This window comes from Syngnathus floridae, chromosome 15 (assembly GCF_059516105.1).
Source record: "Syngnathus floridae isolate MCC-2025c chromosome 15, RoL_Sflo_1.0, whole genome shotgun sequence".
Classification (NCBI taxonomy): Eukaryota; Metazoa; Chordata; class Actinopteri; order Syngnathiformes; family Syngnathidae; genus Syngnathus; species Syngnathus floridae.
The window spans coordinates 3,304,516-3,321,057 of NC_142427.1; the positions used below are offsets into that span (position 1 = coordinate 3,304,516).

The 16,542-nt window shown below is 47.2% G+C and overlaps 1 protein-coding gene across 1 annotated transcript in view; it reads left to right on the top strand.

The window, feature by feature from the left end:
* Positions 1-16,542, top strand: part of amot (angiomotin) — a 157,574-nt gene that overhangs the window by 118,357 nt on the left and 22,675 nt on the right. The window contains exons 11-13 of the mRNA XM_088397667.1: positions 7,421-7,540; positions 12,088-12,326; positions 12,390-12,620. Coding sequence (XP_088253793.1) covers positions 7,421-7,540; positions 12,088-12,326; positions 12,390-12,620 — 590 coding nt within the window. The remainder of the gene's footprint in view (positions 1-7,420; positions 7,541-12,087; positions 12,327-12,389; positions 12,621-16,542) is intronic.

Below are 16,542 nucleotides of genomic sequence, written 5' to 3' on the forward strand. Positions count from 1 at the left end.
TCATCCGCAAAAAGCAGAGATGCAACACTCTGACCACTCAACCAGACCCCCGCAACATATTAAGGTTATGAACTGTCCAACCCTCACCGACATCGGTGGTCCAGGGGTGAACTGCCATGATCGAGTTTGGCACCCCGTACTCCCGAAGCACTTCCCCGTCAAACAAAATCTATTCCAAGTTCACAAAACACATGTAGACTGTTTGAGCAAGTTCCAATGTACTCTCTAGAACCCTGCCAGGGGTGAAGAAGGTAGTCTACTATTCCACACGCCCAGGCCTTTTTGTCCAGCTGCCGCATTTTGTTTGATCTCCAGCTGCAGACTTTTTCCACGGAGCGGGCTAAGGTGGACTAAGTGATCACACATACAGCATGGCACGATACTCAAGATTCAAGAGTTTTTATTCGCCGTGTTTAAGCGTGCCAAACAAGGAATTTGACTTCGGTACATCACAGCCTCTGTTAAACGTTTAGGTGACTAACAACACTGAGGACATGTGAAAAATATCAAATATTCTCAAACATCCCCTGATGTTAAACTCCCAGGAGGGCAGGGAAAAACTCAAAACTCCAGGTAGGGAAAATGAGAAACCTTGAGAAGACACCACAGATGGGAGGGTCCCTCTTCCAGGATGACCAGGCTGCAATGGATGCAGAGAGGACACATAGTACAAAGTGTAGACAATTCGAAAAAGGTGTGGAGACCAAGATGTTATTGCACAGCAATTACTCTGAGACTTTAAGAGTGGTGTGATTTCATCAGAGCAACAGCCTGGGGGAAGAAGCTGTCTCTGTGTCTGCTGGTTTGGGCATACAGAGCTCTATAACGCCGTCCGGAGGGTAGTAGTTCAAACAGACTGCAACCTGGGTGAGAAGGGTCTGTAGAGATGTTACTTGCACCTTTCCTGGTCCTGGACTGGTACAAGTCTTGGATAGATGGGAGGTTGATTCCAATAATCTTTTCTGCAGTCCTGATTGTCCGTTGCAGTCTGTGCTTGTCTTGTTTGGAGGCAGATCCAAACCAGACAGTGATGGAGGTGCAGAGGAATGACTGGAAGATGGCAGTGTAGAAGGGCTTCAGCAGCTCCCGCGGCAGGTTGAACTTCTTGAGCTGTCTCAGGAAGTACAGCCTCTGCTGGGCCTCCTTCCGGACAGAGTCTATGTGGCCAGTCCATTTCAGGTCCCGAGAGATTGTGGTTCCCAGGAACTTGAAGGTGTCTGTGGAGAGAATAGTATTACCGCGGATAGTGAGGGGTGAAAGTGGTGAAGGGTCTCGCCTGAAGTCCACTGTCATGTCCACGGTCTTGAGCGGGTTCAGCTCCAGGTGGTTGTGGCTGCACCAGTGGACCAGCCGCTCCACCTCCTGTCTGTACGCAGTCTCATCACCGTCCTGGATCAGTCCGATGAGAGTGGTGTCGTCTGCATACTTCAAGAACTTCACAGGAGAATCACCTGAGGAGAAATCATTGGTGTAGAGAGAGAAGAGCAGTGGGGAAAGGACGCACCCCTGAGGGGTGCCAGTATTGGAGGTCCGGGTGTCAGATGTGATGCTCCCCAGCCTCACACGCTGTCTCCTGTTGGTCAGGAAGCTGGTGATCCACTGACAGGTGGAGGCAGGCACCGCGAGCTGGATGAGCTTCTGTTGGAGGATCAGGAGCGACAGTATTGAACACCAAGCTGAAGTCCACAAACAGGATCCTGGCGTACGTTCCTGGGGTATCCAGGTGGTGCAGGATGTAGTGCAGTCCCATGTTGACCGCATCATCCACCGACCTGTTTGCCCGGAAGGCAAACTGGAGGGGGTCAAGCAGGGGACCCGTGACATCCTTCAGATGGTTCAGCACGACCCTCTCAAAAGATTTCATGACCACAGATGTCAGAGCGACAGGTCTATAGTCATTCAAACCTGTGATGGCGAGCTTCTTGGCCACTGGAACGATGGTAGAGCTCTTGAAGCACGAGGGCACCTCACACAGCTCCAGGGAACGGTTGAAGATCCATTCAAAGGTGGGTGCCAGCTGCTCAGCACAGACTTTCAAGCAGGAAGGTGACACGCCGTCTGGGCCCAGTGCCTTCCTGATCTTTTGTCTCCGGAACATCTGGCGCACTTCCTCCTCGCGGATCTGAAGCGCGGGCGCAGCCTTTGCAAGAGAGAGAGTAGGTGACAACGGTGATGGAGGTGTGGACAGAGCGGTTGTGGGGGGAGCTGAGTATGTAGATTGTGCTGCAGGAGGTCCTGTTGTGTGGGAGGACCGATCAAACCTGTGCTCTGTCTAGATTTGCCCAATAATTAATTTGGAAGGCAAGTCTATTTTTTGATCGTGTCCCATTTAACTTTTGACGCGGCCCGACAAATTTAGGAACTGGGCCGCGCCCGACGGACAATCGAAATACTTTTATCCTCCACCAACTCCAATGATTTATTTTAACCGTCGTCGTCATGTTATTTAGAAGAAGAAAAATTTCAACCGAATTCACTTTTAACGAAATCCACTCTTCCGTTAAATAGTTACGAAAGTTATTTAATTCTCTAACTTGCTCGGAGTTACTTTTTACGCGGCCCGTCAAAAAGGGGAAGCGGGCCTGAGCCTTTCAAATAGTTAAATAACTTTCCGTTCTACACAAAACCAATAATCCGATTTAAACAGTTTCGTTTTTTTATTCAGACGAAACAACTTTCGAACGGATCGAAATTCACTCGTGGCTCAAATAACTACGGAAGTTATTCAAGTCTCTAACTTGTTCGGAGTTACTTTTTACGCGGCCCGTCAAAAAGGGGAAGCGGGCCTGAGCCTTTCAAATAGTTAAATAACTTTCCGTTCTACACAAAACCAATAATCCGATTTAAACAGTTTCGTTTTTTTATTCAGACGAAACAAACTTTCGAACGGATCGAAATTCACTCGTGGCTCAAATAACTACGGAAGTTATTCAAGTCTCTAACTTGTTCGGAGTTACTTTTTACGCGGCCCGTCAAAAAGGGGAAGCGGGCCTGAGCCTTTCAAATAGTTAAATAACTTTCCGTTCTACACAAAACCAATAATCCGATTTAAACACTTCCGTTAATTTATTTTATTTAAATCGGCCCCAAACCATCGGTTGCATATTCAGTACAAATCCGCGCACAACGAAGTAAGTAATATACAAAACACATTTATTGAAGAAACATGGAATAGAATTACAAATCTCAATTACTCCAGAAACCGAACAACTTCACTCACTGATACCCGTGTTAATAAAATCATTCAATCCCAGAACAATTCGATTGCAAAACACAGTTCATGAAAGAGGGAAGAGGTAAGTACCAGCTGCGTGCTATTTTTGGTGGAAGCAAAGTCGAGTGATCAATTCGATCTTACTTCTAAAATCTAAATTAGAGAAACAGGCTGGCCCCGAGGGTGCCGGCGGCCCGATGACTATTCCCCCCTCTCGCTAAAATACATAAAAATTTTAATCCCTCACCTATTTCTCCTGTAAAGTTGTCCAGTCCAATTTTTGGGAGTAAATCCAAGTTAATTTCAGTCCAGCGATCCTGCATCTCACACAAAGATCTTCGGGACTTTGGAAAAAATCTTGAAACTCCTCCGGGCTTCTTCACGTATGAGCGCTCTTTTGGGGGAAAAAGCCCTGAAGCTGCCCCTGCAGGACTTTTTATAGACTTCTCTGTCCCCCCCCTCCCCTTTCTTTGTTCCTATACCTTCCCTATAGGGTAAGACTGCCCAGTTTTCCCACGCCTATAGAATGAACTGGTCAGTTTTCCCACGCCTACTATAGGGTAGGAGTGCCCAGTTTTCTTCCCACGCTTGGACATCTGTGGCCTTTAACAGCTGTTTCCGCCCTGACCACACAGTACTTTCCACCAAATGCACAGCTAGCCCCTGGTAAAACCTTTCACTTCCCCTTTTCTTCTCTTCCTGTTCCATGAAAATAACTTTTTAAAGTTACGCTTCAATTAACTCTGAAATAAAAATCCAAACCCTTGACCTACTACTCTAAACAATTTATGTCACGCCACTATTCTCATAGTGACGGGTCTCTTGATCGAATTGACAAATAATATTGCTTAAAGCGGTTACAGAATACATTTTTAGCCAAGCAAAGAATTCAAAAAATAAAAATCACATTTGTGTTTCTCCAAACAATTTATGTCACGCCACTATTCTCATAGTGACGGGTCTCTTGATCGAATTGACAAATAATATTGCTTAAAGCGGTTACAGAATACATTTTTAGCCAAGCAAAGAATTCAAAAAATAAAAACCACATTTGTGCTTCCATGCGTGACTCACACTCTGACACCGTGTTCCTCTTTTATTGTTGTTTTTTTAACTTGTTTAGCTTATTCTGGCCCCTCTTTTGGTCTCACGTTTTGGTCTGCCGCCATCTTTTGGACAAATTTAGAATTTCAGCTCTGCCAATTTATTCCTGTGAACAATCCATATTCTACCATTTGCACCATCTCTACCCCCCATGTTACATGACAAGTAGAACCTGTTTAGCTGGTTAGCAAGCCTTGGGCTCTCCACAGAACGGGGGGGTTCGTTTCTTGAAGCCCGGGATGCTCTGCAGACCTTTCCACACTGTTGAGGGATAAGGATTGGCAGAGAGGTGTCTCTCCAGGCTCTCTCCATAACACCTCCTGGCTTTCCTGACCTCTCGGTTCAGTGTGTTTCTGGTCTGCTTGAACAGATCCCAGTCGCCACTCCTGTAGGCCTCCTCCTTGACTTTGCGCAGCCTCCTGAGGTTCGTTGTAAAGCAAGGTTTGTCGTTGTTGTACGTGCAGAAGGTCTTAGTCTGCACACACAGATCCTCACGAAAACTGATGTATGATGTGACAGTGTCAGTGAGTTCATGCAGGTCTGAAGTTGCAGCTACAAAAACTCCCCAATTGGTGCAGTCAAAGCAGGCTTGGAGGTCCTGCCTTGACTCCACTGTCCGCTTCCTCACAGTCCTCACCACAGGCTTAGAAGTTTTTAGTTTCTGCCTGTAGGCCGGGATCAGATGAAATAGACAGTGGTCCGAGAGTCCTAAAGCTGCATGAGCCACAGAGTGGTATGCATCCATAATTACGGTGTAGCAGTGGTCGAGGGTCTGTGCTCCTCTGGTGGGACGCATTATGTGCTGTCTGTATCTGGGGAGTTCGTGTGTGAGTTTCGCCCTGTTAAGATCACCTAGAACAATGATTTGAGAATTTGATAGAAGTTTCTCCATGTCTGTCACCTGGTCAGCCAGCATCTGCGTGGCTTCACTCGCACGTGCGTGTGGCGGAATGTAAACATGACGATCGAGGAGAACTCCCGTGGTGAATAGAACGGGAGTTCATGAAAAGTGTTTCTAGGAGAGGGCTGCAAAACTCTTTCAAGTCCGTGACATCAGTACACCAACGTTCATTAATGTAGAAACAGAGACCACCTCCCTTTGAATTTCCGGAGAGCTCCGTGCTGCGATCTGCACGCATTAGCCGAAACCCAGCTAACTCCACGGCGTGGTGGGGGGTGCGTCCGCTAAGCCACGTTTCAACAAAACACAGCGCGGCGGATCTGCTGAAGTCCAGTTCGTCCATCTTGTTCACCAGGGAGCGGACAGTCGCCAGATGAATTGATGGTAGGGCAGAACGGAACCCTCTCTGCCTCAGCTTTACGAGGGCTCCGGCTCATTTTCCACGTCGTCGTCGTGCTAGCTTGTATAGCACCGCCGCTCCGGCTAAAATCTCCGACAAACAGTCTGAATCAGAGAGAACAGATGAGAAAATACCAGAAGAAGACTGTCCAATGTTTAACAGCGCTTCTCTGGTAAAAGTGATCCGTGATGGACAGCAGAGGACACAGAAAACACACAAAATAAGAGTGACTCACCGTGGCGGCCATCCGCGGCGCCATCATGACATCAATATGACTGGCAATCGCCCGCCTGTGAGGCATTCGACGCATTCGCCTATGAGCTTCGTGTCTCTGACCTGGCCTCAGCGGCGGAGGAACTGTTGGAGCTCCACCAAGGCAACCAGCCCGTGGCCGACTATGCGATCAAGATCCAGACAGTGGCCGGGCGGAGCAGCTGGAACCACGCGTCCTTGATGGGGACGTTTCTTCACGGGCTCACTGAGTAGGTTAAGGATGACATGGTGTCCTATGAATGCCCCCGAACCCTCGAGGACGCCATGGACCTGGCCACATGGGTGGATCGGCGGATCCATTCAAGATAGTGTGAGAAGGACACAAAGTCGACTCCTTCTCTCCGCCACCGTGACGCCTGCTCGATGCCTTGGGCATCATTGAGACTCCCTGCCGCTCCGCTCCACCTGCCGCCCACCCGTGACTGGGCCCTTTTTGTAGCCAGCCAGCCCGTATCAGTCACTTTTCCCTCCCAGCAGGAAGGGCCTGAACCCATGGAGCTGGGGCTGACTACCCTCACTCCCGAGGAATACCAGCATCAGTTCTGGTACGGCCTGTACTGGCATTCTGACCAGCCAAAACTCGACGGACCCGTCCAGCTGGGATCCGTATGGGCTCTGTCTTGTTTCCTTCCCTCTCCGGTAATGAGTTCCCGGCTTCGTCAGCTCGTGGCCGGCGGTCCAGGGTTCTGCCTTTTCGTGGGCTTCCGTTGCTGACTCCAATGCTTACTCTCGTCCCGGCAGTTCATGCCGTGCACTCTGTCGGACCTACTGATCCGAAGGGTTGTCGGACTTGGTCCTGTCGAGAAACGCAGCTTGAGTGGTCCCACCTGACGACGGTGCTTGGGAAACGTTTTCCTCCGGTGACTCTGACTTGTCGGATTGGAATTGACTCGTGGCTTAGGGTTCTTTTGCTATGGCCCGCATTAGCCCACGAGTGTCAGAACTTCTCTGGTGCCCACAGTGGCCGGACACTTCAACAGCTTGTTGTAAAAAAAAACGGGCAGGTACCCATGACCATGTGCGATGCAAGACCAGCTATTTTTATTTTTACAACCATCCGTACTCGCACTCACACCTATGGGCAATTTGGAGTGCACAATTGGCCGACCAAGCATGATTTTGGGATGTGGGAGGAAACCGGAGTGCCCAGAGAAAACCCAGGCGGGCACGGGGAGAACATGTAAACTCCACACAGGGAGGGTTGAAGGTGGAATCGAACCGGCACCCTCCTAACTGTGTGGCGGACGTGCTAACCAGGGCTCCACCGAGCCGCCAGACGACAATCAGTGAGTGCAAATTACCAGGGTACAACCTTTAGTGCTCAAATTGGGTTACAGGAATTAAGTTGGTTCATACCCATTCTTTTACAATATTAACAATCGTTCATGCCAAAATCATTTACTACAGGTGTACATCAGTTGTTTGTGAATGCTACGACATATTTTCTAAATGTATACTCACTGGTTACAGCAGTTTCAACACAGATGGTTTTCATTTCACCCTTCTCACTACAGTTGTCTTTTTTTAGGGACACCTTTGTCACAATGTTAAGCCATTCTCGCAGCAGCAGCTATGACACATCAGTGGAGGCCCACATTCAAAAAGATATTCTAATGGCTAATCGCCAATGTTTGGACATGGAAAGCAGGTAACATATTTCAAGATGCCTTCATTTTTTTTTGGTAATGAATGAGGAAAAAGCCACTCTATTTAATGACCAATTCTTGGTCAGCCCAAATCAGGAAAATGAATGGTGAGTAATTTGAAAAATTATATGTCAGGTATTAAAGATCTGGATAAACTTATAGCCAACTCCCCAACCCCTGATTTATTGAGCTAGTGACTGACCTCTTGACCAGTACTCAGGCAGAGAGGCTTGTACTAAAATCCCATTGCAGATTTTATGAAGAGGGGGGTAATTCATCCGAATTATTAGCCCATCAACTTTGTCAAAAAGCATCATTTTGTAATATATCACAAATTATGTTACCGGATGGCTCCTTGACAGCTCATCAGATTATCAATAATTGCTTTATTTAGTTTTATTCAAAATTGTATACTTCAGACTCCATAGTTGGCTGTGACTGATTTTACCCATTTTTTCTGATATGAATATTCTGGAAATTGATTCTGACTTTTGTCAAAAGCGAGCGACCAAGTGCAAACACTGTGTTTATTCAATGTATCTGGGGAATGAGGTGGTGGAAATTTTGGCACGGCATGGTTCGAGGTCGAGGATGTGATCGTGATCGGGCAGTTAGCGAACAGGCAAAGTCGGTAACGGGCAGTTTATTGGGGCAGGTGGCGAGCAGGCATAGTCGGTCAATATACGGCAAATCGGGTCGAGCAAGGCACAAGGCAAGGAACGAGGCACAAGGCAGGGGGTAGCCGACTGAATGCAGTGTGGTGTTTAAATAGGGACTGGCTAATTGGTCATGACAGGTGCAGGTGATTGTCTTGATGGGAGGGGCGTGGCTGTGACTGAGTGGAAGGTCACCGGCTGGAAGTAGTGTGGAAGGTGTGTGGCACAGGCGCTAGACAGATTTGAAAATGAGACTGGAAGAAAATCTGAATTAATAATGGCCTTTCAAAGTGGCAAAGCCCCCAACCGGCCGGGATGGGTTTCCGACTGATTTTTATAAGAAATTTTAAGATAACCTTCCCCCCTTCTTTTAGTGGTGTACACAGAAGCGCTGAAAAATAACATTCTTCCCCCTCCTCCTCAACAGGTTTCTGTTACTCTCAGAAGCAGTAATATCATACAAGGTATCGTAAGTGGTAGTTGAACACATACAGTCTCTCTGTACGCAGAGCCTCTGCTCTACATCACCTGCAAACCTTTCCTGTGGTTACAAATTAGAGACAATAAGATCCCTGCTTGGCTCCAGACTAAAACGTCTACTAATAGTCCACATTCACTTCCTTCCATCCTCTACCATGAATGGCACAATCAAAGACAATGTTGGCATTCGGAGTTTGACGCAAATGTCAGGAAATCTTTGCCTCGGTTCTCGGACAACGCTTCAAAAACCGACGTTAGTTGGCATTGTTGTGTGTGGTAGGTGTTAAACCATTGTGACACCCAGCTGCAGTCGTGCGCGGCCCACTTCCGGAAAGCTGCCCTTGCAAGGCTACAAGAACTCAACTCTCAACAAGAACTCAACTCTCAGCATGATTCACGCGATAACAGCCGTGTAAAATGAAAGCTACTGTACGTATTTGTAAACAATAGCCATAAAGTTGCACCGGCGAGACCAGCGCAATAACAACCATGTAAAAAGAAAGCTACTGTATGTTATATTTAAGAGGCTGGACAACGGATCTTTAAGAGCAAGCTTTAATGCGAGGCCTTTTCAGTAATGAACATACCCACAAAATACAACACACCAGCACAACTTTTGCTCAAGCGCAATGACACGGTAGGTACAGGTGCCTGTGTGAGTTTACATGCATCACACTGTATTTGTTAACAATAGCCATGCTTTTCGTTCACATTAATTTGGTTTTGTGACATTATTTTCGGGACTTTGGCTCTTCTAAAATGGGTAAGTGCATACATTTTTCATTTAAATAGTGTTATTTTGTCATGTTTCGTTTATTTCGAGCTCATTATTTGTCTTTTGAATGTCTGACATGTCAAGCGCTGTACACGAACCGTTTGGTTTCCAGTTTTAGACAAAATTAGACAAACTGCTTTGGAACGCGACGGATTCGCTTCTCGACGCTTCCTCTGAAACGAATTAGCATCGCGATCAGGGTTTCTACTGTGGTTGCAACTCATTCCTTACATATTGTGAGCCAATTTTAAAAATGTTTGGGTATTCAAAGTTTTTCTATCTATTCCCCAATTATACCATCCATATATTACCACACCATATCACCTTTTCCAGCCATCATTAGTAGACAATGGCTTTAAAACCTTGTATGATAAGGGTATTTATAGTATTCAGGATCTATATATTGATGATACCTTTGCAAGCTTTGAACAAGTTATCCAAAACTTATAAGCTGAGCAAGAAGACATGTTTGTCAGGAATCGGAGTGGAAATGGAGCAGGGCGACCAAGTGCAGCTTGGACCAGGATTTATTGGAGGAACTCAATGGAGGAACTCAAAAGACAGACTCGGCAAACTGACATGACTTCACTAACAAAACAACATGACTTCCCAACCAAAACATACTTGAAAACGACAGGACCCAAAAAGACATGAAGTGTGACAATAACTACAATATACAACAATGATCCGACGAGGGGTGAGGGGCAGACAGGACTTATATACACGACAGGTAACAAGAGGCAGGTGGGAATAATCAAACTGATCATGGGCACACAGGAGGGGAGGGGCGAGCACACAGGCACAGGGACAGAAACTGACAACATGCACATAATATAACAACCGGGGACGAAACGTGACAATGTTTTTGCTATTTGCAGGTTAGAGGTTTTACTCGCAAAAAAAAAGTTGTTAATTTGTCTATTTGTCCTCCTTCCATTTGTTTGGATTCCCCTCAAGGGTCAATAAGAAGACAGGATATTATTGTTCACATTATGGGCTTCTGTGACTACTCCATTTTGCATATTCATAAGAAATCGGAATGTGATCTAGGGACCTGGTCTGATAAGGAATGAAATCGTACTCTTAGTAGAGTCCACTCTTAATCCGCATGCTCTAGACCAGGGGTCCCCAAATAAATTGGCAAGAGGTCCACTATCTCGACCAAACTTATAGACCAGGGTCCAGACATGCAAAAACATTCCAACAAAAATATTGTAAGTAGAAACAGTTTGTAACAAAAAATGAATGTTACCTTATTCTTGATTTCCTAATTTTGCTTGGGGAGGGGGGAACCTGTTCTCATTTTCTACACTTGCTAAAAATACCCCCAAGAAGACACAGAAAAAGTCAGTCTAATAAATTTGTGTATGCTTCCACATACCGTATTTTCTGCACTATGAGGCGCACCTAAAAACCTCCAATTTTCTCAAAACCGACAGTTTGCCTTATAATCCGGTGCGCCTTATATATGGACCAATATAGATTCGTGGATGAGAACTAACTTATTAAAGTAAGTTTTACATGTTTATTTTGTGTGTTGTGTGATATTAACGTTTGAGCAACGGTAAGTTATTGATATTTTGTTGTTGTTTTCACTATTTCGAGTGTTACTATATTGTGATTGCATTAACGTTTGAGCAACGTTGAGTTATTTATTCTATGCGCCTTATAATCCGGTGCGCCTTATATATGGACAAAGTTTTAAAATGGGCCATTCATTGAAGGTGCGTTTTATAATCCGGTGCGCCTTATAGTGCGGAAAATACGGTACTCCTAATGTGCTGGCTCACATACTCGTCACTCGTAACGCGCAGTATTGCATCAGGTATTCTGGTCTGACTAAAAGATAGCATCCCAAGTGGACAAATAAATCTTTCATTTTACTTTTTTCAATTGATGCAGATTTATCCCGCGGGGCGGACTAAACCCCCTGACGGGCTGATTTCGGCCCGCAGCCCGTACGATTTACACCCCTGATGTAGTTTTTGGTAAGCTAAGGTTTGTTTGGAAGTTCGCCTTCTCACCTGCATAGTCCCTACCGGCAGCACACAATTCTGGATCTTTGCTGTTTTTTATTGAGCATTAATGTTCTGTCATTGGATTAGATGGATGTGCTTTTGTGTCCATTAAGAGCCAGCACTTTTGAAAGCCATTCACGAGACAAAAAAGGCCACAAATGTATCCTAAGAATATTTAAAATTGCATGTAAGGGTGTCCTAAAAGCATTTATTTAGAAATATAAATCAGTTAAGGAATGATTAATTGGTATTGTAATAAAAGTCCATTATTCCCTGAAAATAACATTTCTCCTTATAAACATAAAAGGGATGAAAAAAATGTCAGGGGGGCACCATATGTCTTCCTACCCCTCAGAAAGTAAGTTTAAGTCTACAGAGTAGTGCACTCAAAGTGTATAAAAGCACTCGAGAGCGTGGCAACAGGTCTGCTGCTAGTATCATCTATTGAGGTGTAAATTATTTTTTGTACATGTATATTTTCTCCTGCGTTAATAGTGCTGACGACCCACACATTATTGATTGTGTGCCAGAGGCTGCAGGCTGGTGGGAATTTAAACACAGGCTGCATTATTTCCCCGGGCCGGAGTTTGGACAGGTCTAACCTTTTTTTTCTGTCATAGGATCAAGAATCTCCATGCCCAGATCATAGAGAAGGATGCTATGATCAAGGTACTCCACCAGCGCTCCAAGAAGGAGACAATCAAGCCTGATGCGCCGTGTACAATGAGGCCCTCCAAGTCACTGATGTCTATCTCTAATACTTGCCCTGGAAGTTCAGGACTGCGTTCTCATTGCACTGGACTCAGTAGCTCAGCCATCATTGAAGAATGCAAAGATAGCAGCTGGAAAGGGAGCCTAGGTAAGAGTCTGAAAACCTTTTGGAGCTCTTAACTCTGCATACTAAATTGTTTTTCTCCTTCAGGAGTTCTACTCAGTCCAGAATTTCGCATCACCTTATCTCCCTCCTCGGTAGTTCCTTTGACACTTAATACAGCAGTTCACTCTAAGACAGGCAGCAGGGATAGCTGCACACAGACAGACAAGAATGAGAGTCAAGACACCATTAAGCCTGGCAGCCCAGCCCTGAAGAGCATGGTGATGCCAAACCGACTATCAAGTCCCAGCAACCATTACATCCCTGACCATGGAACTGGTAAGATTAAATACTAAGAAATATATTCATCATGTATTCGTGGACATATGTACAGCTCTGTAAGTGCAATACATAGAAAACAATATTAAATTGTAATTTTAAGAAGATGCCTGGTTAAAATGCTTCCTGGACACATTCGTAGTGAGGTGTTCTGTGCATGTCCCGCAGACAGGGGGGCCCGGGGACAACCTAGGATACATTCGACAGACTATGGGCTCGTCTCATTTGTCGAATTGCAACTTCATCGGTCTTCGCGCCTCTGTTTAGAAGATAGCACCTCCCACCAAATATTCCATCGAGGTGGGAGGGGATTGACAAGAACCAAGGTGGGACAATTGTTTTGGGGTAATAAAACGATCATTCCTCAATCTCGTCATGAAGATGTCTACTAAAGCATCACGTCATATATGAATCACAAACGCCACTTCTGCATGTCACAATCATTACTGTCACCACAAATGTCCACTTAATGGGTCACATTCATGAAACACTTATGGGTAAATTCGTAGGGGAATTTACTCCGAAAATCTCAACTAAAAACCTGCGTAGCATTCACAAAAGCACTGATTTGATCGCAAGTTCGTGTGTAGTTGATGATTGCCACTCACGGGTCAATTGGCTGCACACTTCCGCCATTCAGTAATTAGCATACATATACACATATATATATATATATATAAATAACACAATAAATAAATAAATAAATAAATAAATAAATAAATAAATAAATAAATAAATAAGAGGAGCAAAAAAAGGATCGAGCAAGTGCGCGTACAGCAGACATTCCAGAAAATAGCGCAACAGTGCCGCACGCTACGCAGAAGGGGGTAGCGAGGTCAGGGTCCTAACAGCCTGGAGAAAGAAGCTGTTGGCGAATCTGGTGGTGCGGGAGCACAGGCTCCTGTACCTCTTCCCAGAGGGCAGAAGGTCAAACAAAGAGTGAGCCGGGTGACTCACATCTCTCGCAATCGAGGTTGCCTTGCGGGCGAGATGGGAGGTGTAAATGTCCTTCAGGGAGGGGAGCGAAGCACCAATAATCTTACCAGCCGTATTCACTATGCGCTGCAGGGCCTTCAAGTTCTGTTCAGTGCAGTTACCACCCCAGACAGCGATGCAACTGGTGAGGACGCTCTCAACGGTTCCACGGTAGAATGTAGACAGGACTGCCTGAGGAGCACATGCACGCCTGAGCTTCCGCAGGAAGTACAGGCGGCGCTGAGCTTTCTTTGCCAGTGACGAGGTGTTTGCGGACCAGGAGAGGTCCTCACTGATGTGGACCCCCAGGAACTTGGTGCAGCTCACCCTCTCCACCACAGCACCATCGATGATCAGCGGCAGGTGTTTTGTGTGACCCTTACGGAAGTCAACAACGATTTCCTTGGTCTTGTTGACGTTCAGCAGGAGGTTGTTGTCCCTGCACCACGTGGTCACAGAAGGTCAACTTCCGACCTGTACCGAGTCTCGTCGCCCTTCGTGATGAGACCCACCAGAGTCGTGTCGTCAGCAAACTTCACTATGCGGTTGTCGCTGTTGGTCGCAGTGCAATCATGCGTCAGCAGGGTGAAGAGCAATGGACTGAGCACGCAGCCCTGGGGGGCCCCCGTGCTCAGCGTGATGCTGGCGGAGATTTTGTCGCCAACACGCACCACCTGAGGCCTCTGACAGAGGAAGTCCAGTAGCCAGTTGCAGAGGGAGGTACTGAGGCCCAGCTCGTCGAGTTTGCAGATGAGTCGCTGCGGCACAATGGTGTTGAAGGCAGAGCTGAAGTCCACAAACAGCAACCTCACATATGAGTCCTTTCTCTCCAGGTGGGTGAGGGCCGAGTGGAGGGCAGAGCAGATGGCATCCTCAGAGGACCGCTTGGCACGGTACGCAAACTGGAAAGCGTCAATGGTGGGGGGGGAGAACGGATTTGATGTGCTCCATGACAAGCCGCTCAAAGCACTTCATGATGATGGGCGTCAGTGCCACGGGGCGGTAGTCATTGAAGCAGGACAGTGCAGGTTTCTTCGGCACAGGAACGATGGTGGCAGCCTTGAAACACGAGGGGACGATGGCCTGCTGCAGGGAAACGTTAAAGATGTCCGTGAAGACACCCGACAGCTCCCCAGCGCAGTCCTTCAGCGCTCGACCCGGGATGTTGTCAGGGCCCGCCGCCTTACGGGTGTCAATAGCGGCAAGCACCCTCCTCACACCGTCGGCAGAGAGGCGCAGGGGCTGCTCGTGTGGGGGGGGAGTGTTCTTCAGCGGGCAAGTGCTGTTCTGGGCGTCGAAGCGAGCAAAGAAGCGGTTCAGATCGTTCAGCAGACGGACGTCGCCCTCACAGCTCCTCGGCGCGGGCTTGTAGTCCGTGATGGTCTGAATGCCCCGCCAAAGGCTACGTGCGTCCTTGCTGTCCTTGAAGTGGGTGGAGACCTTGCACGAGAACGCCTTCTTCGCTTCTTTGATGCCTCGGGACAGGTCGGCCCTCGCTGTCCTCAAGCCAGCCTCATCCCCCGCTCTGAAAGCCTTGTCCCTGGCCCTCAGCAGTCTGAGGACAGCCCCTGTCAGCCACTGCTTCCAGTTCGCGCGAGTGACGACGGATTTCGAGCAAGTCACATCATCGATGCACTTCGTGATGTAAGAGGTAACAGAGTCAGTATACTCCTCTATGTCCGTCCGATCGTTGTAGGTGGCTGCCTGCTTAAACAAGTCCCAGTCAGTGGTGTCGAAGCAGTCACGAAGTGCATCGGAGGCACCCTCAGGCCACACCCGAACCCGCCTCCGAACCGGCCTGGATGCCTTCACCAATTGTCTGTATGCGGGCAAAAGCAAAACGGTGAGATGGTCAGAAAGCCCAAGATGGGGGAGGGGGGTGGCTTTGAAAGCTCCCTTTTGCACAGAGTAGACTAGGTCCAGGAAGCGTGTCTCCACGTGTCGGAAAAGTAACATGCTGGTGAAGCCTCGGGAAAACAGACTTCAGGTTGGCATGATTGAAGTCTCCAGCGAAGATGGTGAAACCGTCAGGGTGCTCTGTCTGCTGTTCACTGACAGCCTGGTACAGTTCACCAAGCGCCGCGATCTTGTCGCCTTCGATGTTGGAAGGCGGGATGTATACCGCGACTAGCAGAATCGCGGTAAATTCCCTCGACAGGTAAAAAGGACGGCAATTGATGATCACAAACTCCGCAAGTGGCGAGCAGTGCTTACATACCACCACAGAGTCCCGGCACCATTCTTCTCGGATGGAGACGCATATTCCACCTCCTCGCGACTTTCCCCCTCGTACAATGGCACGGTCCGCCCGATAGCACGCTAGCCGCTCCAGATGCACGGCAGAGTCCGGAATGTTGTCAGTCAACCAGGTCTCGGTGAACACGAGCACACAGCAGTTCCGCACCGTCTGGTTCGTAGACCTCAGCAGGCGAACGTAATCCATTTTGTTGTCCAGCGATCGAACATTCGCCAGAAGAATGAAGGGCACCGCCAGGCGCGCTGGGTTGGCCGCCAGCCTGGCCCGGACGCCGCCGCGCTTGCCCCTCTTCTGCCTCCTCACACACCGTTTCAGTGTATATATATATATACAGATAGATAGATAGATAGATAGATAGATAGATAGATAGATAGATAGATAGATAGATAGATAGATAGATAGATAGATAGATAGATAGATAGATAGATAGATAGATAGATAGATAGATAGATAGATAGATAGATAGATAGATAGATAGATAGATAGATCACCAAATGATTCCCGAGCGCGGAACCGCTGCTGCTCACTGCTCCCCTCTCCCCCAGGGGATGGATCAAAATCACATGGGGATGGGTTAAATGCAGAGGACAAATTTCACCACACCCAGATGTGTGTGTGACAATCATTAGGACTTTAACTTTAGTACATATATAGATATAAAATATTTGTTCGTTGCTTTCCGCTGTGAAT